The 17,064-nt window shown below is 50.7% G+C and overlaps 3 protein-coding genes across 3 annotated transcripts; 1 reads left to right on the forward strand and 2 right to left on the reverse strand.

The window, feature by feature from the left end:
* Nucleotides 1-1,129: 1,129 nt before the first annotated feature.
* TGME49_210790 (dihydroorotate dehydrogenase reveal, putative) lies at nucleotides 1,130-12,535 on the reverse strand. The gene is made up of 12 exons (XM_002371193.2): nucleotides 11,407-12,535; nucleotides 10,305-10,516; nucleotides 9,086-9,193; nucleotides 7,882-8,004; nucleotides 6,992-7,089; nucleotides 6,172-6,488; nucleotides 5,659-5,700; nucleotides 4,608-4,652; nucleotides 3,930-4,067; nucleotides 3,361-3,441; nucleotides 2,661-2,727; nucleotides 1,130-1,777 (listed from the first exon to the last, which is right to left on the reverse strand). Exons 1-12 carry the CDS (start codon nucleotides 11,869-11,871, stop codon nucleotides 1,695-1,697), a joined length of 1,779 nt encoding a protein of 592 aa, XP_002371234.1. The 5' UTR covers nucleotides 11,872-12,535; the 3' UTR covers nucleotides 1,130-1,694.
* A 108-nt stretch (nucleotides 12,536-12,643) lies between these two features.
* TGME49_210787 (Erv1 / Alr family protein) lies at nucleotides 12,644-14,379 on the forward strand. Its single transcript, XM_018779520.1, has 2 exons — nucleotides 12,644-13,509; nucleotides 13,970-14,379. Exons 1-2 carry the CDS (start codon nucleotides 13,303-13,305, stop codon nucleotides 14,201-14,203), a joined length of 441 nt encoding a protein of 146 aa, XP_018637961.1. The 5' UTR covers nucleotides 12,644-13,302; the 3' UTR covers nucleotides 14,204-14,379.
* Nucleotides 14,380-15,516: 1,137 nt separating this feature from the next.
* TGME49_210783 (hypothetical protein) lies at nucleotides 15,517-17,064 on the reverse strand (the record flags this gene model as incomplete). Its single annotated transcript, XM_018779519.1, has 2 exons — nucleotides 16,797-17,064; nucleotides 15,517-15,703 (listed from the first exon to the last, which is right to left on the reverse strand). The coding sequence occupies exons 1-2, from the start codon at nucleotides 16,847-16,849 to the stop codon at nucleotides 15,517-15,519; spliced, it is 240 nt and encodes a 79-aa protein (XP_018637960.1). The 5' UTR covers nucleotides 16,850-17,064.

A 17,064-nucleotide genomic window follows, 5' to 3' on the forward strand; every position in this document is an offset into this window, starting at 1 on the left:
CAAATCAGGTTTGAGTATACAACATCTACTTTCAGTGTGATGCGCGATCCAGAACTGTGAAACTCCAACCGAATAAACGGAGACAGTGTTCGAAACACAGGGCACGGTCGAGGGCGGAGTCTTGCTGTTCAGCATTTAGAGTGCGAGAAGAAATCGGTTTCGCTGCTGAGACTGAAAAGAAATATCCTACTTCTGTAGTTCCACGCCGCGCTACCTGTCAAAAAGAACGGGGATACCTTTTGCATGAGCTGAACCTGGGAGTACGCCAGACATCTAGGCAGACCTCAGAATTGTAAATCTCGCATTTTAGTCAGAAAAGTGTGAATCTGGTATATTCAGAACAACCTTCAAATGCCAGAAAGGCTCTTCCACTTTGTTTCGACGGAACTCGCACGTCCTGAATAGTTGCAAGCGACTGCAAAGATTCAGTCTATTTTCGGTGTCTCTTAATAAAAGTCGAACAACGCCTCTGTAGAAACGTCAAGGTGTGTGGTGCTCCTTGACAGTATGTTTCCCCCACAGAGGGGGTGTCGAGTCGAACACCGGAAAGGGATTGCACGAATCGCCATGTCCGCGGAAGCGTATAGGTCGACGGTGGAAGACATACGGCATGCGCTTTGCGTGTGAAAAATAACAGACTCTTTTCAAAAGCCTTGCAAGCTCCCCGCACACACTCCTCGCCTCTGGGATGTCTCACGCGTTCGCAGCGCATTTACTTTCAAAGTCGAGACTTCCGGAAATGTGTATTCTAGTGGAAATGCAGATTCTAATAGAAATGCATACTTTAATGGAAGAAGATATTCTTATGGAAGTGTCTAGACAGCCCGTGAGCTTCTAGGAGTTTCTGTGCGCTCCCTGTTTAACTGTCGATAGTGCTGGAAAAAAGAATGCCCTTATCAGCCAGGATGTGATTCTTTAGATGATCGCGAGAAACCGCGAGGGAGAAGGGACGCGGCGAGACACCACTGAAAACGCTTGCGTACAGATGTTGTTTTTCAAGAATGAGTTTCGGGGGTGCCACACTCGTGCAGGACCTCCTTTCTCCAATACCCTCTTTGACACCTGCACTCCGTGGAGGCTCACCTCCGAAACCGGTGTAACGTTCCGTTACTCTATATGCATCACACAGGGCCATTTGTGAACGCATGTGAATCCGTAGGATATAAATATTTGAATCTCCGGATGGATGTTCATACAGTCACCTAAAACTATACATATGCACGTATGTACCTGTACACACGTGTACGTGTGTATCTATGTCTTTACGAAGCCTCTACCCTACCGCCATCCGCGAGAGACTTATCTATGACAAACTCCGTCTGGTAGCTCACTGCATGTGCAGATCACTTGGCGTTCGACGCTATTCGTCGCAAGCACCTGCTCTCAAATTTCTGCGTAAACCTGCAACGGGGTCGAGTTCACACCCTTGCTTCGAATCCAGCATGGAAAGTGACGTTGGAGCCGCCGAGAAAAAAACTCCACATTAAAAATAAACTCCCTTTGCCGTTCGCCGTTCAACGCGGGCATGTCGAGAAAACGCGAACCCCCACAGCAGCCCCCGTTCGTCGTATGAAAAACAGTAGGGAGCCGGCTCCGGCGGCGATCGTCACAGTCACATCGTTCAAGCAGTGACACAGTTCTGGGAAGAAAAAGCAGAACGAACTCGAGAAACGACCGACCCCAGACATGTTGTCTCAGTCGAATTTCGGAGCCTGCAGCTTTTTCTCTGGAACATGCTTGTGCTTTCGTCCAACAGCGGCGGCGACATCTTTGTATCCTGAAAAAACAGTCTCCACATTTCACAGGCCAATGAAGGTGGAGCTCCCAAAATACGCCGCGAAAAGTCTTTAGCCTGTTCTCGGTCCTCGGCGCTCTGCCTCCCTATCGGGCCACCGCCGTTTTCCTCCCCGAAACGATGCGGAGTTTCCCCGGGAAGCACTCCGTTTCTTTTTTTTTTCAAATCCCTTAAAGAACGCATTTGCTTTGTCATGTGCAAGTCAGTGGCTGTTGAAACACGGACGACGAAGAAGTTTCCTACGGCTACGCCGCAGTCCATCAGCCTTCGTGCACTGGAGATGTTTTTATGAAGATTGCAGGTATTATACGGGCTTGAGCACAACTTGACGTTTCATAAACAAGCGGAACGGGATCAAGCGACTGGCACAGGCATCGAAAACGTAACTACACCAGTCGAGTGTTTTTCGCATGCTTCCTTGAGAACGATGAACGTTCCGTTATCTGAAGAATTTATGTCGTCGCTTCCTTCTTTCCCGCAGATGACTACCGCAGACGACGCGCCCAGAACGCCAGTCAAGTACTGCGTACCACCCAGAGGCGCTCTGTTGTCTGTATGGCACGACTGCAGTCTTGGCTTAATTGATTCGGAATGGCTTCCGGAAGCGGCTTCCGAGGAACACAGACAGAGGCGGCTCTCTGCGGTGACCGGCCGGAAGTGGACGCAGCGCGACGTATGAGGAAAATGCACAGCAACGCACCTCGGCGTCTCTCGACCCGTCAGTGCCCAAAGCGTTTTCACTTCCGCGCAACTCAGACCGACTCGCGGTTCACGGCGAGCTCGCCGGCAGAGCATGCAGGCTGTGGAGGCTGTTGAAAAAGCTGAAAGGCTCTCCACAGAAGCTCAGATACACTCGCAGGCCTACCTTTCTCATTCAGCGCGTGGTAGAGTTCGTTCTTCACACGGCGCGCAACTTGTGGGCCGATGTAGACCTGAGCCATTGGCAGCAACAAAGAAAAGACCTGAAACGGACGTGAGCACCGACCTGACCCAAGCCAGCCATTCGAGCGGAATGGAGTTCGCCCACGAGAACCGAGGTTTTTGCCTGCCGACTTCTCCGCGCCGAGAGACTCCTCGGAGTCACCCTTGTGTGCAGCCTCCGCGAGTTGGAGGACGGCCGTAGCAGGTTAATACTAACGCTTGTCCAGTGTAAAGTTTAGAGGAACGCAGCCGTTGTGAGAAACCTTGTTTACGAGAATCAGCTTCGATTGTGGCAACACAGCAGAGTTAAGGCGGCAGTTGCGATGGCCGCCGCAACGAGGCCCTCGGTCGGGAAACAGAGGCTGAACGAACCTTTGAAGAGTGTCTCCTGGGTGCAGACTCGAGAGCAAGTTCTAAATCCAGAGGCTACCGACTGAACAATTTAGGAACTCGTTGCTCGCGCTTTGAACGGAGTCACGCGTGCATGCAGCGCGACTGATTCTGACATGCATCGGAGTCCGACACAGTGACTCAAGAACCTCAACAGTCTGCGACAGAAGCCCAACCCACGGGCATTTACACAATTCGAAGAACTCGGTAAAGGCTGCTGAGACTCAGCAGACAATTCGTTTTCGAAACAGTACCATGCTGCTGTAGAGTTCGACGAGAGACGCGCCTGCTTCGATTTTATCTAGCGCATCACGACCGCTTTCAACGCCTCCTGTCTGAAAGCAAAAGAAACCAAACCTCAAACCCTGTTCCGTGTGTCGAGGCGCGTACGCAACATCCAGCGACGTTGAGTCACGAAGACCTCTGACTCGACCATGAAGAGACCAACGGCAAAGAATATGTCAGTCGAAGCAGTTTCATCTCTGGTGTCTGAACAGCTCTGAATCCGGAGAGACGTGTACAGATACAACGTCTAGATACAACGGGGTAATTACAAGGCATTTCAGGGTGAGATCTTTGCGCCTTTAATGCGAACATGCGACCACAAATCGGGATGCGACTTCGTCCTTCTCATAGCGCTAGCAATGCGTACACCTGTGAGACTTTCTGCTGTCTCCACAGGTGATGCAGGCAGGCTGAATGCTGCGCTCTCTTGCCACAAGTTCGACGGCAAAGAGTGAACTGAAAACTGAACTTTGAAATGAATTTAAAAACGAACTGGAAGACATAAAAGAGAGAGCACCCCGGAAACTGCACTCCTTACCGCGATGATAGCGAGTTTCCCTTGAGTCAGTTTGTACATATCCGAAACGCATGCTGTCGACAAATGTTTCAGAGCCCGGCCGCTGAGACCGCCAGTCTCCGACTTGGCAGGACTCTTCAAGGTCTCTGGTCGCTGGATCTGGGGAGACAGAAATACAGCGAAACGGCTTCTCAAAATGAGAATATAAATACTTTTTAATTAAATATATATATATATATATATGTACTCCACCAAGCACGGCACTTCGCTCTGTTGTCCGAGACGCATTTGACACTCTGGGAGTCGCCACAACTGGAAGCAGGTGACTGTGTCGAGGCTTCGTGAAGCAAAGAAAAGGGTGGTTGGGAGAGAAATTGACTTTGAGCCTAAATGAGCATCATTTCGGTTGCAATGTGTGACAGTACAGTTCGTTCTTTGCGACTCGCGTTATGAGTTAGGGAGACACGACAGTGGAAGGCGCCTAGCCAGTGAAGGCGATTTCCGAGTCTTCGCTTCTCTTTGCCCGGTTGTTAGATTTCCAACACTACCTCACATGCACAAACGTCTCCCCGGCAAACTGAGAAAACTGTTTCCGATTTCAAATGCTCAGTCAGTCCTCTCGCGACGTTGGTGACTGATGAGTGAACGAGTTTTGCCCGTCACGTGGACCTTGAATGTTTTCTTGAAGTCCGTCCTTACAGTCGTGTTAGAGACGACGAATCCATCGAGGTTCTTCTCGAGAGCCTGCATTTCACCGGACAACGCAGGAGTGAAAACCACGGAAGAAAGGAAGACTTCGTCCAGCATGCTGAGACCAGCTGTCACGACGCCTGTAACGACCAGCCTGCGAGAATTTCAGCGCCGCTCCTGAAGTTGTCTTTTATCCTCAAATGCCAACGCCACTTGAGACGTATCTGTCACTTTGATGCATCTCCTCGGATGCAAAAACGAGTTGTTTTCCTTCGTTGAGAACTGTTGCAGCGTCTGACTGCGTGACGTCAATCCAGAGTAAAAGACAATGCATCGGCGAGTCGGAGTACTTTCGCTGACACCGTCACGGTTTTCTCCGCAGATACACAGCTTGGATGCCTAGATGGACAGCCGTCAAGACGCCCCTCCTCACACTCCGGAAAACAACAGTCTTGTTCGACTCATCGGACTCAGGGGATCGACCGAGGTACCCAAAGAGACTGCGGACGATCTTTCTCTACCTTTAAAGAACGCACCGTTCAAAGTATATACAGTCGTGTGTGACCTCCCCTCCGTCAGCATTCGAATGTAGTGTCGTTCAAAACCTGTACGGGCTACATCTGGGATGTGCCTGTTCGCGACGAAATGCGAGACAGCTACTCACACTGAGGCTCGAGCGGCTCGAGATCCTGCGACATCAGACTTGTCTCCACAGCTGTTCTCGTCGAGATAACACACAGGATGTCTTACTGTCACGAGTTTAACCGGCGAGAGCAGACAGGAAACGTCTGCCAGAATGTCCACATTCGGGTGAAGAACCCCAAACCTCAAACTGTCAGCGAGTAAACAGAAGCCGAATACGCAAAGACGAGTGGCAGTACCTAGACCTTCTGAAGAAGACTCGAACTGTCCAGTACCGACACCCCAGTTCTTCATAACTTCTGCCATTCGAGCGCGTCGGAGATACTGAAAAGGCCCCAGTTCGGAGACAAGGGCAACCTAGACTTGTTCCGTGAAACAGGAAATGTGAGGCAAAAAGCGAAACCCAGGAAGCACTTACAACCTTTGCGATGCTTTCCTTCTCTTCCATCGAGAGGTCAGGCTGCGACAAACGAACGCAAACGAAACACCGAGCAGAACGCATGGCGCGGATATAAAATCATCTTTCCGAAGGCTCTTCACAACTCCCTGAACTGCGAGCTTCGAACCCATTTTCACTTCACTCGTTCCCCGCTGTCTTCCCCAGAAGCCACAACCTCGGCTTCTTACATCCTGTCGTTGACTCACTCCAGCGGATACAAAGCTACGTGGAAAGTAAAAAGACTTCCTTGTAAAAGCTATTTGTCTCCTCTGGAAGCTGTCGCCCCTCACGCGCCTTCTACATATCTGCATATATACATGTAGATAGATAAGCTTATGAATAAATGCGTACATATAAATCTATGAATATCTATAAATATGTATAAATATGCATATATATATATATATATATATTGCTTGCAATAACACGAATGCACAAGGAAACAGATGCATGTTGTCCGCTTGCAGGGATTGTTTCCTGGACATATCTTACGGCGATTTTGACGAAGAAAAGAGGTCTCCTTCCAGTTTGGTTGGCGTAGAAGGCTTTCGTTTCTTCAGGATTTCCTCCATGCCTTCGCCTTTCGTTTCGCTGCTTCTGGCTAGCTGCCTGAGCCTGTCGGTCTAGGGCGTCGAGTTCCTCCTGAACCCCATCGATGATCGCAGCCAAATGTGAAGCGCTTTGAAGACTTCTCAGACCCGGTGTGTTGGGAGAAGAAAGATTCACGACGAGAAAGTCCGCAAATCTCCCCAGTTTCTTCACGCCCTCGCGCAAGTCTGCCACCGCATCCTCGCTCGTTTTGTTCTTTCCTGGAAAGTCGAAAAGTCAATGGAAAGCCGGAAAAAGAAACAGCCAAGACCCTGAGGCGCTTCTGGAGTCACTTGTTTCGTGAGCATCGAGAAAACCTCAAGACGGTGCAGAGCCGGTGAACAGCTGAACAGTCTAGGTTTGAGAAGCGGCTTCGCGCCTCGACGTGGAGACACTTCGAACTGTTCACCGGAGTCCTTGAAACGCAGGAATGAAAAACAGGCGAAGCCATTGAAGAAAACAGGCAATGTGGGGTCACGGTCGGAAGATCCAAAACCACATTTCTGTGCATGCAGCATCTCTCTTACAGCAACAAGGCCCTTTCTGTGTGTTAACGAAATTCCAATGGAAGCCTGCGGTGTGTGGGGAATTTTGGAGAGTTGAGTAATATGAAAGACGGCCCACCCTCCGTGCTCAGTCCAGAACCGAGCGCTCCTCGGTTATCACAAACGCGAATTCGGCCGAGTCTTGTTGCCGCCATGAATTTCCAAGTTCTTCATCTCACCTAAACTCACTCCCAGCACCCCCTGCGCTGTGAAGGGATCTCTGAGTCGGGCCTCTGAGAAGGCTTCCAGCTGCGTCTGAGCGTAGTCAGCGCCATTGCTGAATCACATCAACTGTTCACATTTCAAGTTCTATGCACAATCAAGTCAAAGTTTTTAGTAAACGCGATTTCTAACTTTCTCTTCACTTCTGAAGGCTAGAGGTTTTATCGAATTGGAATTCCTATTTTACAGTGAACTAACTCGTTTCACCTTTCACCTTTTGTCTCGTACTGGGGAGTCATACACACGACGAGATGGACCACGGGTGCAGCTCTTGCAGGTCTTTGCTTCGCGGAATCTAGTTCTTTTCTGTTAGCAGAGCGCAGTTCAGGTGATACCTCTCGTCGGCACAGACCCCATTCAAAACACGGTGTTTCCATATACCAAAGTTAATCAGGCTGGTAAAGCAAAGCATACAAAGAGACGAACGTTAAGCATACGCTTGAAACACAAGGGCATATGACAAACACAGTGCCGCTCAACCCCGTCCGCCGGATTTGCGCGAGGCAAGAAGCATGCGAATGGTTGTTTTATCTCTGAAAACATGTTTGTCTGTGTGACTCTAAAACGCAGTTTCTCTCTGAAAACGATTTCCCTCTTCACTTGAGGATGCAGCTTCTTGCTCTGGAATTGATTTATTGGCTCAACACCTGAGTTTCCCCCCTCCGAAATAAGAGACCCTCGCAGCGGGGTCTACCGTTGACTGTCCTGTGCTCGACTTCCCGTTTCGCAGTCTACGTGAGACGTTTTTCAACGAAAAGGAGTCCAGTGGAGTGGGTGTCTAGTATCCATCAAGTACTTGGTTATTCGCCACAAACCTCGTCCTGGCAGTCGACGAGGAGACAAGTACCTGTTGAATCCGAAGCGATTGATGACCGACCGATCTTCGTAAAGTCGAAACAGACGAGGTTTCGGATTTCCAGGTTGAGGCTTAGGCGTGATCGAACCCACTTCGAGGAAGGAAAATCCCATCCTGAAAGTCCGCAAAACGCACCGGTCTTTCTCCTGCACGCGTCAATGGCCTTCCCTTTTGCAGATCAACTCGAAGCCGTCGTCCACCTTACCCAGAGTCCTCCGTTCACGTCCACCCCCCAGAATCTGCTTTGGAATCTCACAGCGTAGCCGGGGAGTTCTACCTACGCGGGAAGACTACGTGCGAAGAAGACCCAGTCGAAAAGCGCAGAGACCGTCATCACGCGAGGCGCCCCATGCAGTGCAGCCACAAAAAGACATGCAGGACGAAAGGTTGCGTGTTCGCGACAAGGCGAAAAGCGACGCAAAAAGACTGAAACGCTTCGATTGGCTCGCACGTATGTGGCTAGTCATAATACGAAGCAGGGCCGCAACAACACTACGCGGACGGGAGATCTGTCTGGGGTGCTCTGGGTGTTGTCCTTTGACGTCTTCTGGAGGATCAAAAACAGATGTATGTCTGGGAACTGGAGGTGAGTGCAGGTTCAGGGCAGACTGGGACAAGGCAGAAAATGCAAGGCGCGAAACGGATGTGAAAAAGGACGTCTATCGCCGAGAGAAAAGCAGAAACAGCAATGAGGGAAGGTCGAGATAAAAACAACACACAGTGCGTTTACCTACGCAAAAAACCGCTCCTCGACGGCTCGGGGCCAAGAAAAACAGGACGTCATCTTTGCGTCCAAGCGAATCCTCGATTGCGGGACTCGATTCAACACAGACGCGCTCGCACCTAGGTGGAGTGAGTCAGCCAGCTAAACGTGATTTCGGCAAAAACACTTTGAGTCCCGGAAACAGAAAGTGACTCGGACTTCAAGTTGGGGCACGGGCCGTGCGAACCGTTTTTTCTCACGTCGAAGAAGTAAAAAAGGATGCGAAGACCACTGAAAGGAGAGAAAGAGCGGTTATCGAGAGACTCTGGAGCTTCTGGGTGAACCGTGAAACACTGTTCCGGAACCTGCTTTTGAATGCTCCCAGACACTGCGCAGTCCTCTTCATCTGTCTGCAACAAATCTCGCCTGGAGCCGACGCAGCAACCAGGCGTATTCCGAAACTCCATCTGGTTTTCAGAAACTTCAGCGTACCTCAAAAGAGCTGCCGGTGCTTCAGCGTGCTTGTCGAATCCCGCAGCGAGGCCGATGGGGCTGAGGAACTTCAAACCATTGATGTCCACGTTCAGTGCGCTCTCTTCTCTGGTAAGAAAAGTTCCACAGGAAAACGCGTCAAACGAGACGACCGATCTGTGCGCTTCTCGTGCGGCTCTCGACGCACCACGCTGGCATCTCACCGCAGCCTCGAAGCTCCGGTCCCGTTGCTGGACAGTTTCGGCAGAAATCCAGGCAGTAGGCACTGACACAGTTTTCAATGGGACTACAAGCTTAACAACACAGCGTGGTCGCGCCGGTGGGCAGATCGGTAGCAGACAGATGGTCCATCTTCGCTCTCTTCTTGACTCGATAAGAGCGAATCCGTTGAAAAGTGCGACCTTCGGTTTCCACCGTTGGGCTGAAAAGGTATCTGCTTCTTAAAGATAATACCGTCCCGTTTTTTGTTCTCTACTTCTCTTCGACAAAGTTGATGTACAAGGAGGACTCGCTCGTCAACGAATCCAGTATTCAGTTACGTATCCAGATGAGGCAGAAGGTCGACACGCGTCCTCGGCAAATCCTCTACGCCGTCGTCTGTTATACCGTGTGGAGGAAAGAATGCCTAATGGTCTTTATGTCTACATGCATTTCGTTTCCTTCCCTCCGTAGCTCAACCCCGGGAACGAAACCACCACCCGACTTTGCCCGCAGTGTCTGAAGTATTGCAGTCATAACAGCGCTCCTTTCTTCACACACACACGGGCACCTTGGCTATTTCGAGGAAAAGCAGGTACGACCCGGATAAGGATTACGTCCACCTGCGCATGCAAGTTATTACTCGGTTTTCCGCAACGAAACTGGCACATCCGCACTGCAGGTTCGAGTCCTTCGGTCTCCCAACGTCTGGCGATACTATGTGCCCTATCCACTGCACTTAAAACTGTGCGAACATACATATCTGTATCTACCTATATATATATATATATATTTACGCAAGAGAAGTACAGTGCTGGCGGTCGTGGATGCATCAAACCGCCCTGGCGCTGATTTGGTGAGGCAACACACTTAGATAGCGGCTGCAGCTCAACTCCCGTTACCTATTACGAAACGAGGATATTTTGATTTCTCCCGCCTGTTAACGGCTTCCAGGTATTCCTGGTCGTCCACTGAGCTCTTTGTGTCTGCATGCACGCCTGCACTGTGTTCACAGACTCACCTGTCGTAGTCGACTGGGAGCCAGCCTCTTTTCGCAAGTTCCATGGTGTACCCGTGAGCCGTTTCCGGGTCCAGTGGGCCGCTGCTGAAGTAACGAAATAAGACGGATGTTACCGGCTCGTAGAAGGAGTAGATCATACTGCTCACGTCTTGCAGAGCGCTGTAGCAGTACACTCCGGTGCCGAGAAGAAGGACGAGGAAGACCAGGCGCCGCTGAAGACAAAGACAACATACGACCTCTGTATCCGACGACATCAAGGTGGTACCACGCCGGCTATGTTCTAGGCGCCATACGTATATTACTCTAGGGACTCGAGACAGCTGAACGTGGGGAATTTCAATATCGTATGACGTTACGGTCAATACACATCGGCTCTGTTCTAAAGTAAAAGTGTTGGACTTAAACTTCCACTCGCACTGGAGACAACGTCTGAGGGTCTGGTAGCGCGGCGCCACCCAAGGAAGAGCCCGTGGCTTGATGTGGATCCTCACACACGCAGGACATGACCTTTGAAAAGACGACGGTAGAAAACCTTGCTTCAAAATCTTTGTGTGGCTGATGGGAGAACGCGAGGAGTTCTCTGCGAAACTAGCGGAGATGTTGCAGATTCGAAACGATTTCCAGAAGAAACGGCCAGAGGGGCGCCTGAACCTGCAGTTCCACGACTGTCTCTAGAGACGGCAACTGTGACGCGTACGTAGAAATGTTCTGGTCGTATCTAAATCAACAAGACGCGACTCAGCTGTGTCTGTTTCCCCGTTGGTCCTGACGGAGTAACATGTTTCAAATTCGAAAACGAGGGCATCATATCCGATACTCAGTGCAGGTGGGTGGCCTCAGCTACCGTCCACGTCTAACGGCCGTCCAACTGAATACATGTGCAGTCTCTTTGATTTTATAGAATCAAGTCGCAGCGGGGTTTCCTTAATATCGAGTCTCACAGTGTGCGTGCCAGAGACAGAAAAACGAAATATCCGCCACGAGAGCGGTTCTGCTGGTGAAGTGAAATGTCCTAACTTCGACGCAATTCCGCCTCGACGCTTTCGCGTTTCTTTCTGATTCTTCTTCATAAGTGTCCAGATTCCCGAGGCAGCTCCCTTACATTCGCTTTTCTCTCTCGAGTTGTTCGTTCCCGAACGATTCTCTCGATTTCTTCTGGATCTACGTCCTTCGGCGGGAGACCCGCGCTGGGTCTGCTGCTCTCCGCGCTGCCTGGCCTCGGGTGTAGAGACACGCTGAGCTTTCGGATTTGCGTGCGCAGCAAAGCACCGGGAAACGCCGATTTCCAGTGCACATCGTTCCCCAGAGCGGTTAGAAAGGTTCCGAAATTCCGGCTGGTGCCTCTAGAAAGAGTGACTCTCGCCTCGGGACTTTCTTGCATTCCGCCCGCCGGACAAAACGAATGGCATTTCGGCAGGACACATCTCGCATGCGACAGGTTGTCGGCGGAAACGGGTCGAGTTCCACTTCGTCGCACGCGGGTTTCCCTGCAGAGCGGCTTGCCTGAAGAGATTGGCAGCCGCAGCAAGGCGAAACGCCCTTGGAAATGCATGGTAAGAGGTGCCATATTTCTCGCGGGCTGTGTTTTTGTGAAAGCAGCTCTTAATTTCGGTGAAGACGGAGTGTTGACGGACAGACACGCAGACAGCTGGCAAGCAAAGGTCTTGTGTGGCACTTATCGTGTATTATTGCGGGACCGACAGCTGGTCAAGAGTGAAGACATCCATGAATGCTTTCAGAAGCACAGCAGAAACTCAAAAAAATAAAAAGGAGCAGCGTGGGGATTCCGGAGCACCGGCTTCTGTCGCCGCCCGACGCGAACGCTGAGTAGCCTGCAACAGGAAGATCCGACGTGGCGTCTGCAATCAAAACCTAGCACGAAAAGACTATGGCACGGGAGATACGAGGCAAACGGTTCACATGTAGCCACCAAGCAAGGGGGAAATGCCAAACATGGGAATCGAAGTTCGTTATCGCTGTCTCCGCGTGTTTGCTAGAACAGATTGAGTAGCGAGCGGCGGTAGGCTGTGGCCCTTAAATATCCGCCGACAATGGGCATTTTATAAGAAAAAGATTGCGAGAAGTTTGTGATAAATGTATGTGAGAATTATGTGGGTGTGTCAGCCAATCTATCCACAGAACGGTTTCTCTTCATCTCCTGGTTCCATCGATATCTCGGGGGGGCAGCAACGATGAGTCGCTTTTCTGCGCGCAAATCGCAGCAGTTCGCTGCGTTGACATCTTTTCTCCGAGTAGAGACTTTGCAAGTCCAGTGTCTGGCATCAGGTTATTGGTGTTTCCAGCATTGCTTTTGTCTGATCCGCATTTCTGAACCGATATTCCAATATAAGTGGAGATCCGCATTGTCTTTTTGGGGGGTACGCGAGGTATCAGTCGAGCAGGGAAGTCAACCGTCCCTATGCTGGAGACTGGAAGAAGAGACAGGCTCGTTCATGCATCGATTGCCTGCATGTGAATTCAGCCCCGAACGAAAATTCTTTTTTCTTTTAAAGAGACGGTGGGCTGAATTGGAATCGCGAGATTTTTCGTCTTATCATGTCCGAGACACCGGCCGCACCCTCCGTGTCTCCGTCTGTGGTTGTGACTGTTCGTAACTTCGTTAAGCAGTTTTGTTTCCTCCACTGGGATCGTTTTCATGTATCTTTTATCAAAGAGTAAAATACGCTTCTCGAGTGTTTTCTTTGACGTGGAGGTGACTCTTGGTGGGTCCGCGCATACTTCTCACAACCACCACCGAGGCCTGGCCAAGATCGCAAGCGCCGGAACCGGAAACCTCTGTCGCGATACAATTTAAACGTATGTGTATGTATCTGTATATATATATATATAATATGCATATGTCATGATCCGTCTACATGTGCGTATGTGTATGCGTGAAACGTAGCTGCGAGGATATCGTTCAAGACACTGTCACTCCTGGTGGTTACCGAATTACGCTGCGGTGGAGCATCGACGAAATCCGACCCGAGTCTGCGCTATGCGAGAGGCACCTGACACGCATGCAGAAACGTCACCCTCGTCTTCTGCAGCCTCGTGTCCGTGTGGCTCGTCGGCCGAGGCGAGGGTATCTCCGCAACTCAGGGAGGCGGGGAAAGTGTCAAAACTCCCTCCAAATCGCGAGCAAATTGGCCGTGCCAGCTGGAGGGTTTTGCACTCTATGGCTGCACGCTATCCTGAAGTGCCGGTGAGTCTCGCTCATAACGCCGACAGTTATTGAGAAACACGAACGAACTCAAAACCATAACGCATCGCAATCTGGTCTGCGGTAAAAACCATAGCACAATGATATGTGCGCAGTTCAACCCTGTATAAGTAAGCAGCTGCAATATAAGGAGCACAGGAAATGCCACCATCCTCAACGTGCAGTGATACACCCACTCTACAAGAACTTTTCTTCACGCGTTTGCCGCTGTCGGTTTGCTGTGGCCTCCAATTTTCTCTGGACATTTCCTACGGTCGCTCATGCAAATAGGTAGCGTTTGGGCAGCAGACTTTGACCGCGTTGAGAACACCACAGTCCAGCTGGCGACTTTCGACTTTTGCTGACACCACACAAAATTCGTGTTGGAGTGGTTTAGGCGTGTCTTGGCTGTCCCCACGTTTCCACACAGAGTTGCATGGTTGCTGATTGTCTTGTTTTGCAGACTTCTCGACACACTCTGGAGGCTGCCGCATGGATTTTTGCCTTCTCTGCGTTGTATCCGTGCCAGATCTGCCGTCTAGAGTTCTTTCCTATCCTTGCTAACCTGCCTCCAAGGCTAGATTCTCGGGAGTCGTTCGTTCTTTGGGCCTGTGCGGTGCATAACAAAGTAAACGAGGATATTTCCGCTCCACTTTACGCCTGCAACCTGGAAGCACTGAAGGCGTTGGGGAGATGAGGGTTTTCCAACCGTTCCTCTCGGTTGTCTAGAGGGGAGCTTTTTTCTCTCTGGTGGTCACAACAAACTGTCATTTGTTTTGCCGCTCATCCTTACTGCTTAACATGCCGCTTCTCTTCCGTTTTTGTACAGACTGCGTGCAGTTTCCGTTGTAGTGCTTCTCTAATCAATCCGAGCTTTGACAATCAGCCAGGTGGTTCCTACGAAAAATGTCGCTTCTTTCAGCTAGAGCACGACGGCAAATGGGCGCGCATCCCTAAACCCCCGGCAATGTAGCAGCCATTCAAAGCCACAGGAAAACAAAACTCTGCGCGTCGCTACGGCCGGAAATTTACCCCTCACAACAATAGTGGAACAAGCGATACAAGTTTTCTGTCGCCGTTGCAGAAATGCAGGTGTTAGAAATCCCGTGGGTAGAGCAAGAGAATCCACTGGCACTTCCGCGCCACGCAGGACAAGCACCGCTCGCACTGGATGACCCAGGCGGGAATCAGAAGATCACGATTAGTAAAGCGCAACGCTTCTGATGTCAAGGAGCCTCTGGTTCAGGCAACCGCCATCCAGTGGTCGTAATTGCATTTCGTCTGGCTGCATTCGTCCTTACTAAAACATGTTCCCAGGAGTGGAGATTTAGCCGAGTGTTGACTATGGACCGCCTTGCCCTGAAGGGACCATCATGAAGTTACGGCCTAACAGACAGTCATGGCAGCTCACGTGGGATTTAAACCGGTAGAGAGGAAGGGAAACTGCAAGCGTAGGCAATTTAACTGCGTCGAAAAAGCTATCGAATGGGATGCTGAGAAAGTCCACCGGAAATTGCTGTCGTCGTATATCAGTTTTTGAAGCACTAAACGGGCGTTTCCCACTGCTCGCGTGCTGCTTGGCTGAGAGTCTAAAAAGACCTGGATGCGTGATAGGCATATGTGGCGATGACTGTTGTTTTTCCGGGGGTACGGTCCCCACAACAGAACAGCGCAAGTTAGGCGTGGAACTCTAAGACGCGGGGGATACACAGGCGATTTAGCGCTGGAAGCGCGGTCTGCTCATCAAAAAGTGACTTTAAACGATGGAAATGAACACATCGAAAAAACCGAAGAGGTAACGCGTCAGTCCCACACTACGGAGCGCTGTACCTCGAAATCTGCTAGGGTCACACTGAACATTCGGGATTTTAGTCCTTTGGTCTAGTTGTTGTGTCTTCTGGGAAAAACACAGCAACCTCAAAAGAGGAGGAACCAGCGTAGCAGCAAGGAAACAGTGCAGGTCGGGCAACAGCTTCTGGTGATGCAGAGAAAACTACCTAGCGTATTCGTTCAGGCAGCGTTGCATTTCCGGTCCACAGCAAGACGCCGCAGCAACATGCCTGTGCAGCCCCAATTGCAGAAGCCGTTAGTTTCCGTTGTATCCAGGAAGCCCGGAAGCAGCGTTGTGTCATTCACAGAGGGAGCTGAGAGGAGCAGGAGCTTCGGTCCGATCTCCAAAGAGCAGCTAAGGCTTGTCCTACCGAGACACACACAGGCATTTCGAAATCTAAGTCGGTCGTGGCTGCTCAGGATGGTACTAGCCTCACCTTGTGAGAGTCGTCTTCTGTCACGGGGTTCCTTCTACCTATTTTTTTTTTCGCAGACACGCTGAACCGTGTCGCTCTATCCTACTGGAGGATCCAAAGTGTTCAACGAACAGTGATGTTCCACGAAAGACCGAAAAGTATCGATTTACGTGGTAGCTAACCAGAGAGCTTCCATTTTCCTTTCACAATGCGCGAGGCAGCGTGCTCGTTCTCTGCTGCTTAAACCTTCTATTCTGCGACGGTAAATACGGCAGAGAGTACACGAGGGTGAGCCTCAGTATATGGGCCGTTTATCCCCGTTCTACGAGAAACGCGACAGGGCAGTAATCAGAGCATTTCTGCGCGGTATACAGCGATGCTCAATGAGTGGCTTGTATGCTGCAAAGCTCAAAAGACTGCCGTGGCAAAGATCCGAAAGAAGACATGCTCTCTTCGTGTCTGTCTTGAACACCACGGCGCAAATCCGCCGCAAGCCAAAAAAGTGCGCAATATTCCCGTACTGTTCTAGGCAAATGTCTTCTTTAAACCTTGTTGCACCTCTCTTGGGTTTCTTCTGGGGTTTCCGCGATGCGTTTCTGGAGATCCGCTGTACGCCACAGCCAGCTTCCCAAGGCAAACCTGTTAGTTCACTAAAGTAGTGTGTCTCAAGATGGGTTCTTCTAGAGTCACGGAAACGCAGATAACTAGAAGGTGAAGCATTTCCACCTTCCCGTCGAATCTTTCTGGTGTTCATTCTGGATCAAGGAAATTCCGAGAAAACGCCTCCGTTGCGCCCCTCGAGGGTTCGTTTCAAAACGTCGGGCGTGCTCGACAGACCCACAGTCCGGCACGTCAGCAAGCCTCGTGGCTTCTCCAAAAGGAAAGGGTATTTTCTTTCAAGTGTCCTTTTCCGCACACTGCGTGTTCCACGAGTGAGCCGACGGCATCAGCGTGATTCTCTCTACTATACAGGGTTGTCTGCCCAAACTGACGCTTATACCTATTCCTTGCTGTGCCTGGGTGTTTCGACGCCCGCAGACTTACGCCTTGTACGAAGCGACTTCCAGCCTCCCTTGCAGGCTTGTCACGACTTTCATTGGCGCGCTTGAAATTTGGTCAGACGGTTCTCACGCTCCAGCGAACTTTACAAGCAACAAAGAAAACTCACGTTACCCCGGTGACGCTGACCAAGCGAGTGTCGCCAGAGGCGCATTTGCATGCAATATCGACGACTCGTTTTCACTGAGAAGTATTTTCGTGTCCCCGTCTCCACAGCCCACTTCCGCGGCATACGAAACGCAAATATTCCGTC

Source organism: Toxoplasma gondii, chromosome IV (genome assembly GCF_000006565.2).
Source record: "Toxoplasma gondii ME49 chromosome IV, whole genome shotgun sequence".
In the NCBI taxonomy this organism is placed as follows: Eukaryota; Apicomplexa; class Conoidasida; order Eucoccidiorida; family Sarcocystidae; genus Toxoplasma; species Toxoplasma gondii.

Excerpts from the sequence above, each read along its gene's own strand:
- TGME49_210790 (XM_002371193.2), bottom strand. The coding sequence starts at position 11,871 with ATGGCACCTCTTACCATGCATTTCCAAGGGCGTTTCGCCTTGCTGCGG. Across the intron at positions 8,005-9,085 it reads GCACCGGCAGCTCTTTTGAG|GATGGGATTTTCCTTCCTCG; the intron begins GTACGCTGAAGT and ends GCGGACTTTCAG. Across the intron at positions 4,068-4,607 it reads TCGTCGTCTCTAACACGACT|ATCCAGCGACCAGAGACCTT; the intron begins GTAAGGACGGAC and ends CTGTCTCCCCAG.
- TGME49_210787 (XM_018779520.1), top strand. The coding sequence starts at position 13,303 with ATGCGAGAGGCACCTGACACGCATGCAGAAACGTCACCCTCGTCTTCT. Across the intron at positions 13,510-13,969 it reads CACGCTATCCTGAAGTGCCG|ACTTCTCGACACACTCTGGA; the intron begins GTGAGTCTCGCT and ends CTTGTTTTGCAG.